This window comes from Lobosporangium transversale (genome assembly GCF_002105155.1).
Source record: "Lobosporangium transversale strain NRRL 3116 chromosome Unknown BCR41scaffold_43, whole genome shotgun sequence".
NCBI lineage: Eukaryota > Fungi > Mortierellomycota > Mortierellomycetes > Mortierellales > Mortierellaceae > Lobosporangium > Lobosporangium transversale.
The window spans coordinates 162,763-176,077 of NW_019029021.1; the positions used below are offsets into that span (position 1 = coordinate 162,763).

Consider the following 13,315-nt stretch of genomic DNA (forward strand, 5'->3'; position numbering starts at 1 on the left):
GGAAAGGAAAGGATAGGAATATAGTAAAAAAAAAAAAAAAGGAAGGAGGGAGCTATGCCATTTACCAATTGCGATGCGTCCGATCTTATCCATTGTTTCTACACGACTAATAACGCGTGTTTTCGATTTGGAGACCACGTGATCCCCATTTGTTGATCTGTTTAGTCGAGAGTTGGCGCGATTTCGTGCAAATGCCCTCTTCTCTAACTCCAGGGAATTCGCAGAGATACACATCCCAATGAATCCCATATCCTTCAATTCAGTATGTAAACTTTCGGTATCTTCAGCCTTCAGTGTGATATATATGATATATATCCACATCTTCTTTCCAGACTTGACTAAGTTAATAACCTTTAACTTCAGAGAAGCCTCATTCTCATAAAAAGAGACGAGGTGTCCTTCCTGCGGCTTGAATACATTATAGATAACATGGGAATCATCTCGAAGCTCCTTGATGATCTGAACGTCTCGGTCTGTCAGTTCAGCATCCAAGGCAATCACCTTCTTGAATACCTTAACGAAGTCTCGTAATATATCATTATTAACCTTGTGAAAACCTCTCATGGCGGTAACACTTGTCATCTGACCAAAGTTAGATGACACCTCATCCAGAATCAGAACTACATCCATGATGTAGTATGCAAGATCCAGTTTATATATTCCTTTTTTTATTCAACGAGGTTTTGGAATAATAATAAACGATTCCTTATATTTATTTCATCTTGTAAACTATTTGAGCTTATTCATATTTTATATTTGTCTAGAAATTACTTCCTCGCCGTTGCCTCTGACGTTTATTACAAAGTTTGAGTCCTGGTAGCACTAACTTTCTTTGTCTTCACTATCACTATCATCACTAAATCTGGCTCTGTCTAAATTATTATCAAGCTCAGCTAGATGACGCCGCTTGAGATAGTTCGTTAATCTCTGATACTAAGTGCGCTATCCCTGCCACCAAAAACAATGAAAAAATTAAAATAAAAACTCACCAGAATCTGTAATGCCCGAGATCATTTCCTTAAATCCCCCACCGAGGGTCTCAGATGAAGATAGTAGGTTTTCTGTAGGAATGATCACTATGAATTGGAGCTGCTGCTTTTAGCAAAGATGGTAAAAGTGCATGTGCATGTTAAAAGTTTTGCTCAAGGAACGCATGTGGCAGTGTTCGGATGTATACAGTTCCATATAGATAAAGTAAGTAGATGGGTTGCGCGCTTCTGACAAATACTGCGAATACAATATGCCCTAGCAGCATTACATTTTTTAAAAAAAGTATTGACGTTTTTTTTGTGCAAAGAATTGTTTATCGATTCGTTACACACACTCTTTTTATTTTGCGAATGAGCTAGACAACTGTTCAGATGTTTTTCATATTTTCATAACTTTCTGAGGGCTGACTTGGTTTTCAGCATCTTCATCTTCCAACTTGCGTTTGATTGTATCCAGAAAATCAACATGCTCCGCTGGAAAAATCTTGCGAATATTTTTCTGATCGATCCTGATCAACACTTGTTTTAGGTCCTGGTCCGCTTCAGGCATTTTAGATTTGCGCAACCTTGCAAGCATATTCTCCCTAGCCTCAATCTCCTTAAGACAAAGCCCCTGTACGCGACTCACGCTGTCTAATAGTTTGGCAGGATACGCAACTACTATACTTACAAAAATATTACAAGGGCAGTAATTCTTGAGTTCCCAACATGCGTCTTGATACTCTTTTCCGATACTGTATCCACGGCCTTATTAGCTTCAAAAGTCATAAGAGCATGTCGAAGCTTGAGCTGCATAAACACAGGGAAGATTTTTTCCTGGATTCGAATGTAAAAGACTATATCCGGCCCTGAAGGCATATTTGACGGGAAGTAAAACGGGGGAACAGTCATATCTTCGTGTCTTGAGTTGTTGTTAACATGGGCAGACATGAAATCCTTCATTGAAATATGCTCATGCGTGATCCCCTGGTTGCCGTTATCGCGCAAACCGACTATTTCTGTATCTCCATCGAGCTCTTCGCACATAGAACGGATCGTTGGGCTGTGATCCCAGTTACAAAGATTCTTATTTTCTGATCCTGATTGAAATACGTCCATGAAAACGCCAATCATCATCGGTTCCCACCCACGTCCTTGGGCTTGAGGACTGTCAGCTTGTTCCATGCTTTTAAACTATTTACAAATTCAGGGTCCTGCGCCTTGAAATAGTTTTCTACTGCAGCCAGCACAAATGGTTCGTCTACTACAGTGGTTGTTTTCTTTCCGACAATACTGAACCTACCTAGAGCGTGTTCCACTAACAAAGGCTCTGCCCTTGGAAGTACTATACTCGTATCTCCAAACATATAGCGCTGAAAGAGTAGTAGTTTTAAAATTTCATGAGCCGAGCATCGATTCTTAAAATCCTTGGATAGCTTAATATTTTGAGTAAATTTTCTCTCCAACCGAATAAGTTCATAGCAGAGGTTGGCTTTCTCTCTACATAAATCGTATGAGACAAGATCCTTTTCTACAAGGTCGACTGCTCGCTTCCATCCATATTTCGTGTTGAATTCAATGGTCTTCTCAATCGATTTGGTGATTGGACGAAAACAGCAAACAAGTTTTTTCACCATCAACTCAACAGCCTGTGATGGTAGGAGTTCATCTAGGCGAGTTTTCGCGGCTTCGTCCTTGAGTAGGCCCTTAAGATTGGTGATATAAGTACTGACTGACTCATAACCAACCCATCCAGGGAACTCCATGCACTCAAACTTCAGATATTCCAAGAATGATTCGAGCAATTTTGAAATGATTATACTGCTGTATCCCTCCTGAATAGATCCACCCTTCTCTGCCCATGTAAGAATGTAAATACAGAGTCTTGTCCCAGTAGTGACGATCGTGAGTTTCTCCGAACCTGCGATGTCTCGAGTTGCACACAAAATAGGATAAAGCAATGACCGAGCAGGCTCTCTCGCTATCGTTGGCTCAAATTCATTAGGGTAAGCTTCACCAAGGATCTGTGCCTCATCGTATACTACTAAAAACCTTGTGGATCCTGAAGCACCCTTGGAGTATAGTCCATCTTGCACATGTAAACGTACTCTTACTATTCGGAACTTGCAAGCAGTATTGGAGGATCTTTAGTCGTGCAAGCAATAGTAGGAACGTTAATCGAGTAGCTGGACGAAGGGTCCCTTCTAGCTACAACAAACGCTTCAGCGAGATATGGGCTAGATTTTTTTATTTCAACCTCTTGGAGCTCTCTCTATTTCCTATAGAAGTCACTTCGTTTTTTTGCGCTATCGTTGATGTCATCAACGTCAACTAATTTACGTTTTGTCTTATCTCCATAGCTGCTCATCACTTCTCCCCCTACTTTACCGATCTCCTCCTCAACCTTGACCTCCACTTGATCGTCCTCATGCCTCCTCTTCGCCTCTTCCTCTTCTTCTTCTTCCGCATAATCTTCAGGCTCTAATCCTGCTTTAGCAAACATCTTTTTTGGGTCAGAGAGACGATCACTATTGTTAGAGGAACTCTCCTCTTCCTCTTTATACTTTTACAGTATCCTCAGTCTTCCATCCTTCCTTTTTTAACCTTTCTTTCAGCTCTCCTATATGATCATCGGTCGCATCGTTGGTATCACTACCATCACTATCCTCCTCTCCATAATCTTCATCATCCTCAGGCTTCTATCCTGGCCTTGCAATCTTTTGTAGCATTTCGAGGTGAACAGTCAGCGGAAGTCTCCTAATATCTACTGTGGACGGTGGCTACATGCTATTCATTTCCCTGGCATCCACTTGATTTGGGCTCATACAACGATCTAACGAACAGATATAAATTTTAGAATGAGAAATATATAGACCTCTTATAAGTCCAGGGTGTTAGCGCCAGAGAAGCCTCGCTTACTTGAAGTTGATGTCTCATCCTTAGCTTCAGCCATAAGTGTATGAATAAGGTCAAGCAGTCTTTGTGTCCTGGCTTCTTCGCGGACTTTTTGTCTTGTAATTTTATCATTTTCTTCCAAGGAAACGAACAATCGATTCAACTCATATCCCATGTTGACTATAAGGGATCGGATATGCTTCATATTGGATTGAACCTTGGAGACCTCCGCTTTGAGATCCGAGAGCGAGGGTCCTTCTTGGGCCAGCTCCTTCTGCTCTTCCTGATTCTCGTCAAGTTCAGCCCACCCCATCTTCCTCTTACTCTCCCCACTTTCATCGCTCCGGGTCGCAATCTCCTTGCACCCTCTCCCAGCCACAACTTCTGCCTCATCATTTCCATCAAAAAGCCGCTGTGCAAGATCATCAAAGAGCTTCTACTGCACAAGACTGCCAACAAAGCACTGCACAAGAACCTCAACAAAACACTGTACAAGAGCCTCAACAAAGCGCTGTACAAGGCAGTCAACAAGGCTCCTCTCATGAAGAGGACGATCAAATATCTGTCCACGCCCTTCCACCTCAAGAAGCAAATATGAGCGACCCTGCCGCGGCCGACAAGTGCGTAAGCGCATTACTCCTCCGTCGCTACGATGCTCTATTAGGCTCAGCAAAGCAAATGGTACAGCGAAATGCGAAAAATGCAATGCAAAATGCGAAAAATGCAATGCAAAATGCGGAAAACGCAATGCAAAATGCGACAGCCTACATTAACATAATAGGGATGTTTGAGGAACAGGTGAAAGAGGAATGCCATATAATTGATAGGCAGAAGAATATTGGCGGATACGCACTCGGGCCATCATAAAAAAAGAAATAGCAAATAAATAAAATAGACCTTTTCTGTTGTTTAGTGAGGTTTAATCTTCAGTCATCTTCCAACCTTTTGTTCTGTTGTACTTACGCAAAACTTTAAAAGGCAAGAACCTTTCGTGAATAAAAAAAAAGATAAAAGTCTTCGCTTTTATTGGAGCCATTTCATATTGTTTTATATAGAAATCAAAGAATTTAGGTTTTCATCTACCGATTGTCCACGTTTCCTTCTGTTCCCACGAGGTTTTCTAACGTGGCGAAGTGGCTCATATTAGTGCTTTTTTTTTTTTTTTTTTTTTTTTGTTTCTCCAAATTTATACAGCAAGGGGAAAGGAAAGGAGTGTGGTCAATCCGGATTTCAAAAATAAGGCAACTCTATGCCACTTACGGTCTCATTGGTGGTGTTACGCCTAAATCTGTATCTCAGAGCGAGCCAAAACTGCTCGATGGGATTCAAGGGAGGAGTGTATGGTGAGATAGAGACTGGATTGAATCCACGCTCCTTGATTGTCGCTTCAACAGTATTCGTGTAGTGGACAGTTATCCATAATGATGTTAACAGCCTTTCATTACTCAATGTAACAGAACATACCTGAATTTACGACGCTTCGCCCAAAATTCCCAAAATAGCTAAAATAGAGCCCCTAACACTATTATTTTATGTATAGAGCAGACCTTTTCCCGAATAAAGGTTGCCTTCACACCTAGCTTTATTCCCTCTGATCACCAATGTTACTTTTGCTTGTTTCAAAAAAACAAAGATAAAAAGCCATTCAAGGTTTTTGGTCATAACATTCCATTTCAGTATAGCGAGTTATGCTCTAAGGCCATATCAATTAAAAACAGGTTTCGCCTTTATGGACTGATTTCGGTGCTCATGGCCAGGGTATAGACGCTTCCAGCTAATATGAATGGTAGTAGAGGATCTTTGGGATATAGCATGAATGTATGAGCGAGTTTAAGTTAATTTTGACATTTCTTCACCAACTGGCACCTTTTTTTTTCTACTAAGCAAATAGTAATACGCTTATCCCCAAATCTCCGGAACATCTGAAAATGTCAGTATGGAAGTGGGAATCTTCGTAGTTGGCCGTTATTTATTTTCTACCTAAAAGTGCTATTGACATCTATAAAACAATCATATGCTTTTTGTATAGCGAGGATATATAATCTTTGTCACTAAGCGGTTCTAAGTCATTGAATGTCTAACTTTGCTATATAGATTTCGCAGTAGACTTGATTTTAGAGACGCGTTCATTAAAAGGTCAAGAGCGTGTTGGCTCATTAAATACTTAAAGGCACGGGTATTCAAGCAGAAAGAGGTGAAGGTGTTAGAGTGATAATGCACATCCACGTCTAATGTAGACCTGTCTCAGAAAGATGGATGGTTTTTTTTTTTTTTTTTTTTTTGATAACGGGGACCCACGAGGCCATGAAGGACTTATTAGATGTTGGTTCTATAAATGAGTTGTCCCAAATAGGTGTCTCCAAGATATGAATGGTATGAATTAGTATGTCATTCAAATGGTCCGATCGAACGCGCCCATCAGTACCTTCTTCCTTCGTCTGTCACAAAATCTGGAATGTACGTCACACCATATGATAAGTGTCAGTTAAAGAGGTTGGAATGGAGTTAGGTTCTCATAGCCAGCTATTGCGGAGAGCCTCTTTATTTGCAAATTGAGGAAAATCTGGAACAAATCTGTTCTGAAAACAGACGAAGGCACGTTATCCGTACAAATCCTTGTCAAAGTCAAATTGTTATAAAGTCGCGTCGTTGAGGTATGGCAACAGAAAGGATTGTCAAATAACAACCCTGAGGATCCTTGTCAATAAGAAAAAAAAAAAAAAAGGGTTATCAAATAACAGCGAAGCGCAGGATTGTCAAATCAGATATTTTAAAAAATCTATAGCTCCATTGTTTATATTCATTATTCTATAACTAGCCAAATCATCATTGCCCGGAAAAGACAAATTTGATACGCGAATCGCTACTACGGCTACATTCGTGCGCCAAGGTTCTTCCCAAGCCAGGCGATCCACAATAGAAGACACCGACTCTAATAATCTTTCCTGCAGAAGAAGATTGCTGTCGTTGTCGTCTTCGTCCTTGTTGTCGTTGTTGTCGTTGTTGCTGTTGTCCAATATCCTGATTACCATCGCCGTCATTCTCGCTGTCGTTGCCTTCACCATTACTCTCCTCTTCCTGAAACAGGAGCCTGCTCTTCATGTCTTCAAATAGAGTTGCAAAATCAGGGCGTCCAAAATGTATATTGTTAGGGCCTATAATGGCGTCATCACCCTGTTCTATATTTTCTGCTGCCCGTGCTACTGCCGCTGCTGCTGCTGTTGCTGTACTAGAATGGGATGTGGGCTGTGGGTTTATGGAAGGCGAAGAGATCGATTGTAAGGAGATAAGCAAGCCCGATTCTAATGCCGAATCACCACCGCCATAACGATCCAAAGGCGACAATAATTCCTCATGTTCCTCATGTTCATCATCATCTTCAGAATATCGTCGTCGCCCACTTCCAGAAGCCAGCCCTATAGACTCTGTTGTTGTTGTTGTTTCGATAGCTGGAGGTAGAGGGTTTTGTGTGCGTTTATTTTCCCGTCTAATAGCTTCATCATTCTGCTGAGATCTTTTAATCCCAATACTGGAGCTCCGTCTAGGAGATAGATTGTTACAAAGGGCTGATGGCGATGGCGATGACGATGACGATGAATAAGCTGTTTCTGATGTGAAATATATATGAATGCGGATCAACCCTGTCCTGAAGAGCTCCATGGTTTTCTCCATTGAGAACAGTGACTGAAACCATTCAAGCTTGTTGGCGTCGCGCGACACCCAATATAGATCTAATGTTTCAAGTCTTGAGCTCTGCGTCTCTTGATGCCGAAACCTATAATTGGGTTGTACAAAATTAATTATCGTTTTTTTTTTTTTTTTTTTTTTTTTTAAAGCTGGTCAATTATATACAAATCGAGTGAAAGGAACCAAAAAAAAAAAAAAAAAAAAAAAAGTTCTTTACCAAATATGTCGAAGGATACCCGAAAAGGTCGTAATTCCGTTCCCTGTCCCAATGAGCACCGCATGATCAAAATCCAAAACATCATCTTTAGGCCCTCCATATGGACCATCAACCTTGATGAGAGGCAGTAATGAACGATCCCGAACAACCTGTATCTGCTCTATCCGCGGTGTTTCTGGTCCATATCCCAATAATCTTGCAAGGTTCCTTGTCCAGTCACCGTCCTGTCGAATATCCAATGATATATACTGTTCGAACGGTGATGATGTGATCGTAAACGGATGCCATTCAAATTTGGACAGCCGGGGTATATTGAGGTAAACATGCTGTCCTGGACGATAATGAAGGGAAGGTTGCTTAAAATTGAGCTCGATGGCACCTCCAGGATGAGCAATGGCGGATGACAAAACAATGGGCTGAAAAGATTCAAAGGTCCGGAGTAGACGTTCGATCACGTAAATAATAGAGGCGAGCACAATGTATTTCCAAGAGTTGTAGCCACGACATTCACCGTCATTTGTCTTTACAAAACATCCGTAGCCATGAAATGTGTAGAAGGCCATGACCAAAAGAGCCAAATGATGAGTATACCAAAAGACTTCATAGTTCCTCTTTCGAATCTTTTGATGGGCTGTGATGAACATGATGCCGAGTAAGAGGAGCATCCAGTATCCAGTCACTCCTGCCCAGGTCCCAAAATGATATGACATGGCACTACCGCGGCCCAATTGTTCAAGTCGATAAAAGTTGACGCAATGCCCTAATAGATGGATCGTCAAAAATACAAGGATGTGATAGGCGAGGAACCTGTGGTAATAAGTCAGGCTGGAGTTGCTTCCCTCGGAGATTGTGCCATGGCCGATATTGAACGCAAAGACGATCCGTGCAATATAGGAGAGCAACTTGCGACAGACTAGGAGCATGATTATGGCCATGTCAAAGGCCAGACAGAGCGCTGCTCCTCGGGAGCAGTAGATGGAGAAACCAATTGCATTGATATTAGAAAGTTCGCTATCGTTACGCTGGAGCAGAAAGCCGTAGGTGAATATGGCGACATGTGCAGCTGAGATGAGTCTCTTGACGATTGTCGACATTGATCAGAATGTGTGTATGAAGAAAAAAAAAAAAAAAGAAGTAAGGAGAGAGGGCTGTGGAGGGAATGTCATAGGAGCGAGTGAATATGCCATGACAAAGAAGCAAGATCACTTATTCTTGTTAGGGCAGTGACATGGAGCAATGGAAAGAATGGGTGGTGTTGATGTTGAACTATTTGTAGAGAGTAAAAATTAAAACGGGGGTCTATACACCGTTCGTATATTTTTAGCATTACGAACATTTGAAGTAACTTCTAGGCCGGTGTGAAATTCCGATCAAAGACGCGACATTTCCCTCTCTGCTCGTACCTGCTAGACTGTGCCTAGGAAATATTACTATGGTAAGCTGTCCGTGTTGCTCTTGATATGGTATGACATTATGGGACAGGTTAGGATGTGTAGCTCAACGACTATATCACATGTTGTAAAATCATTGAACTAAAGGATGCTGCATTTGTTCTAGGCTTCCCTTTTCTTTAAGCCATTTCAAGCAATGACGCAGGCCACTCCACCCAAGGCTGGAGCACAGTCTTGTAGACGATCTTGCACCTGTACATCCCAAGTTTGCCTTTAATTCTTTCATTGTTGGTGAATACATTAGGATGACTTGGATATGTAAACATTAGGATATGCGACATAGAGATGACTATGACTAAAAAAAAAAAAAAAAAAAAAAAAAAAACGCGTCGCGAAAGATAAATGTGGACGTTTTTTTTTTTTTTTTTTTTTTTTTTTTTTTGAGATTTGTTGGTAGCCATGATATATATTGTGGCATCATACCAAGAGTAATCTATACAGGGATAGTAAACTTCTGTCTGGCGCAGCTGCAGTAACAGTGATTGATGTCCTTTGCCACGGTTTCCCTTGTGCACATGATTGTATTGCAATTTGACCAGACGAAATCCGAACCACATATATATTTTGGCGTTGAATCATTCGTGTTGCATTTGGGGGGGGGGTTTCTATCAAGAGCTCTGTCTCTGCAAGTTTAAGACTTATTGTATTAGTGATGACCATTTTACTGCCCCGTGTTCTATATACTCTCTTACTGTGTAACTCCTCCTTCTTTCGGCCTTTTCATATAATACTTGATCTTTATGAGTATCCCCCACATTACCAATGTACATACATGGTTTATGAACTATGCGCTCTATTCCTTTCTTGTTACGACAGCATTTTTTTTTCCATCCCCAACTAAAGCACGGAATTTGTATCGACAGTTATATATTTTAATGCCAACCGCCTCTTTTTTTTTTTTTTTTTTGTCACTATCCTTCACGTGTCATTTGGGAAAATGTATAATCTATGAACGCATTGCAATCGTCATTCGAGATTCAGGTTTTGTTTGTAGGTAAAAAAAAAAAAAGGCAGAGAATTCTTCATGATAACCAATTTCAGTTCCTGCATTATATATATTTATACTTGTATTATTATTATTATTATTATTATTATTATTATTATCATTATATATTATTTATTTATTTATTTTTAGGTGAATTGAAAAAAGACATTACGTGTATTCTGGACACACAACAAATACAATTTAGTCGTGGCGCAGAGGATGCATGTACCCCTGACAGTCAATAAAAGTAAAAAAAAAAAGGCTTGCAACAACAACACCCATGACACCGAAGGCTTAAATTCGCTCAATATATCCCTTAACGGTCAATACAGACATTGATGTAAACATAAATATAAATATATAAAATATAAAGTAGTACAAAATATACATGAATATCAAGCGCTTCTTGAGGTGTATTACTAAAAACCTATTGTTCTTTTTTTTTTTTTTTTTTTTTTTTTTTTTTTTTCGACTTGACAATTATCTGGGGCATTGCTATTTATTTGTACGTCATTCAAAATGACGCCTAAAAGCTAAATTTGTTCCTCCCATTTGAACTACAAAGTAATCTTTTGATACTTTTTTTTTTTTTTTTTTTTTTTTTTGGGTGAATATTCAATCTTCGATAAACGTTGGGTATTCCTAAAAAAGGAAGAAAAAGAAAAAAGAAACTCTCAAATACTTCAACCAAGAGGTGGGGAAAAGAAAGAAGAAGGAGAAGAAAAGAACCTAACGTTCACGTTCATGATCTTCTAAAGAGGATTCCGGGTTGCTGCCTGCTTCCATCTGGTACAAGTCAACATACTTTCGAAGTTCTTCTTCCAATGCCACGATGTAATCAACGGCTTTTCGAAGGATCGTCGCCTTGGAATCGGTGTTTTGGGCGCATTCGGGAATAACACTCTTGAGTTCATCAAATCCGCCGTTGATCTTCTCTCGTCTCTTCTGTTCCGAGATGATGTGAGCCACACGGCGTGTCGGGTCCACAGGCTCCTTTGGTGTAGGCACAACCGAGGGAACCTTACGTGTCTGACGACCATGATACTTGCGTGGAGCCGAAGTTTGAGGCGCTCGAGGCGGGAGAGCACGTGCTGGAGGGATGATCCGAGGAGCAGGGATGGTCAAACTTTTGCTCCGCGTCCTGGGAGAGTTTTGGGGTTGAGCCTCCTGTGGCTGCGACTGCTGCGAAGGTGAGGATTGGGGCTGAAATTGGTTGTAACTGCTATTTGCAGGCAACGAGGAAGACATGGCAGCAGAAGTCAACTGTTGCTGTTGCTGCTGCTGCTGTCTCTGGAAGTGCTGAGTGATCGCGGAGGAGATCGCGTTGAATGAAGGGGTTTGGGCGGTAGAGGTGGGGATAAATCCGGAGGAATGGTGTTGATACATCATCGGAAGGCTTTGAGGTTGGAAGGAGGGTGTCGTTGGAGTGGTAGCTGAAGGTCCGGAATAATGAGAGGAAAACGCAGGGCGGCCACGGGTAGCCCCGGGCATGGCCATGGGCATGGCAGCTGAAGAAGATGATCCGGAAGGTGACGGGGAGGAAGAAGGCATCACGGAAAGTGAGGCAAGAGACGCAAGCGAGGTTTCAATTCCATGGATGCTGGTATTGTTGTTGTTGTTGTTGTTGTTGTTACCACCATTACCGCCTGTACGACCATGTGAGTGCTGATGGTGAGAGTATCCAGCAGTGCTCGAAGCCAATAGACCAGGCGAAAGCATGGAAGAAGTCATAGGACTGGTGTCTGAAGTAATTGATCCAGGCGATGAAGGCGATAAAGGGGAGGAAGGAGCAAAGCCGGTGAAGCCTGAAGGGATAACAAAACCCTGAGTGACCTGAGAATTGGAGAGGCTCCTATGATGATGCAGACCCATCATTCCGCCACTGTCTTGGGCTTGGTTGCGATCTTCGGACTTTTTATCATCCTCTTCGTCCATCTCGTCTTCATCAATGTCCTCGTCACTGATCATGTCATCAGTGTTTTTGATGTTGATATGTTGATGGCCTCCTCCGAATGATGGTTGCTGAAACATACTGGGACGATCTTGGTTAGTGCTGGCAGTGTTGCCTCGTGCGAAGCTGCCATTGTTGTCCATGTTACTGTCACCGTTAGCCTGACTGCTCTTTTTTCTTAAGCCATAGCCGTATCCCTGAGACTGCTGACGCTGTAATCTCCGATGTTGTTGAATTTGCTCCTGGAGCTGACGGACTTGCTGTGATTGCGGTAGGTGGTTCAGATTACTCGATAGCCCCAGAGCCGAGGCTGGCTTTGACCAGGACGGAGGAGGATTCATGTCTAAGTCAACAACAAGAGACGAGTGCATTGATTGACAGAGAAACCGAATAGTACTTGAAAGATAAAGAGGAAAAAAAGTAGAGAGATAAAAAAAAAAAAAAAAAATTGGAAGACAATAAAAAGAAAAACGGTTTTTGCGCTTCCAGGTTTATTATTAAAACTTGAAGAGAATAAAAAGTCGGTGAAGACAAAGACGAAACGGTATAGATATGAATGGATGACTAAATTTGAGAGGAAAGAAGGTAGATGGATCGGTAGATGGATTGAGTACAGGATCAAAGTTGTGTTTCTTGATAAAGTCTCAAGGATGGTTTGTAGGTGTGTGTAGGAAAAGGATTTAAAAGGACCAAAGATGGTCAGACAGGAAGGGGGAGAGGTAGGAGGAAGGAGGAAGGAAGGAAGAGGAAGAGGAAGAGGAAGGTAAGAAGAGGAAGAGGAGGAGCGAGAAGAGGTAGAGTAGGAGGGTAGGAAGAGGTAGAGTAGGAAGAGGAGAAGGAAGGAGGAAGGGAGGAGGAGGAGAGGGAGGAAAAGCGAGAGGCAGAGAGAAAGAGTGAAGAGCACCAACGAAAGGTAAAGAGTGAGAGAGAAAGAGAGCGAGAGAAGAATAAGGAAAAAAAAGAAAATCCTGGAAGCGCAAAGGAAACCAAGAAAGAGAAACAATTGAGAAAGAGGAGATTGGGAGGATGGAAGGTATTTATATTCGTTGGAAATACAATCCGCGGTGAAATGTCAGGATGAAAGTGGAAATGGGGCGATTTGATAAAGAGATATTTGTGCCACTAACAAACAGAGTTGGAACATTGTATTTTAATGCGCCC

General features: G+C 41.5%; 3 protein-coding genes across 3 annotated transcripts; all 3 read right to left on the bottom strand.

Moving 5' to 3' along the window:
• Positions 1-1,655: 1,655 nt before the first annotated feature.
• On the bottom strand, positions 1,656-3,471 carry BCR41DRAFT_373784 (hypothetical protein; the record flags this gene model as incomplete). The annotated part of the gene is made up of 3 exons (XM_022026814.1): positions 1,656-2,162; positions 2,603-2,823; positions 3,309-3,471. The coding sequence occupies 3 exons, from the start codon at positions 3,469-3,471 to the stop codon at positions 1,656-1,658; spliced, it is 891 nt and encodes a 296-aa protein (XP_021877805.1).
• A 3,141-nt stretch (positions 3,472-6,612) lies between these two features.
• Positions 6,613-8,891, bottom strand: BCR41DRAFT_389032 (FAD-binding domain-domain-containing protein). Its single transcript, XM_022028080.1, has 2 exons — positions 7,768-8,891; positions 6,613-7,638 (listed from the first exon to the last, which is right to left on the bottom strand). Exons 1-2 carry the CDS (start codon positions 8,859-8,861, stop codon positions 6,690-6,692), a joined length of 2,043 nt encoding a protein of 680 aa, XP_021877806.1. The 5' UTR covers positions 8,862-8,891; the 3' UTR covers positions 6,613-6,689.
• Positions 8,892-10,809: 1,918 nt separating this feature from the next.
• Positions 10,810-12,592, bottom strand: BCR41DRAFT_360478 (hypothetical protein). The gene has a single exon (XM_022025373.1). The coding sequence runs from the start codon at positions 12,523-12,525 to the stop codon at positions 10,933-10,935; it is 1,593 nt and encodes a 530-aa protein (XP_021877807.1). The 5' UTR covers positions 12,526-12,592; the 3' UTR covers positions 10,810-10,932.
• Between the last annotated feature and the right edge of the window lie 723 nt (positions 12,593-13,315).

What these genes read in the sequence shown, in the direction of transcription:
- BCR41DRAFT_389032 (XM_022028080.1), bottom strand. Translation starts at nt 8,861, where the DNA reads ATGTCGACAATCGTCAAGAGACTCATCTCAGCTGCACATGTCGCCATA. An exon ending in GGTATCCTTCGACATATTTG is followed by an intron (nt 7,639 to 7,767) that starts GTAAAGAACTTT and finishes ACCCAATTATAG; the next exon opens with GTTTCGGCATCAAGAGACGC.
- BCR41DRAFT_360478 (XM_022025373.1), bottom strand. Translation starts at nt 12,525, where the DNA reads ATGCACTCGTCTCTTGTTGTTGACTTAGACATGAATCCTCCTCCGTCC.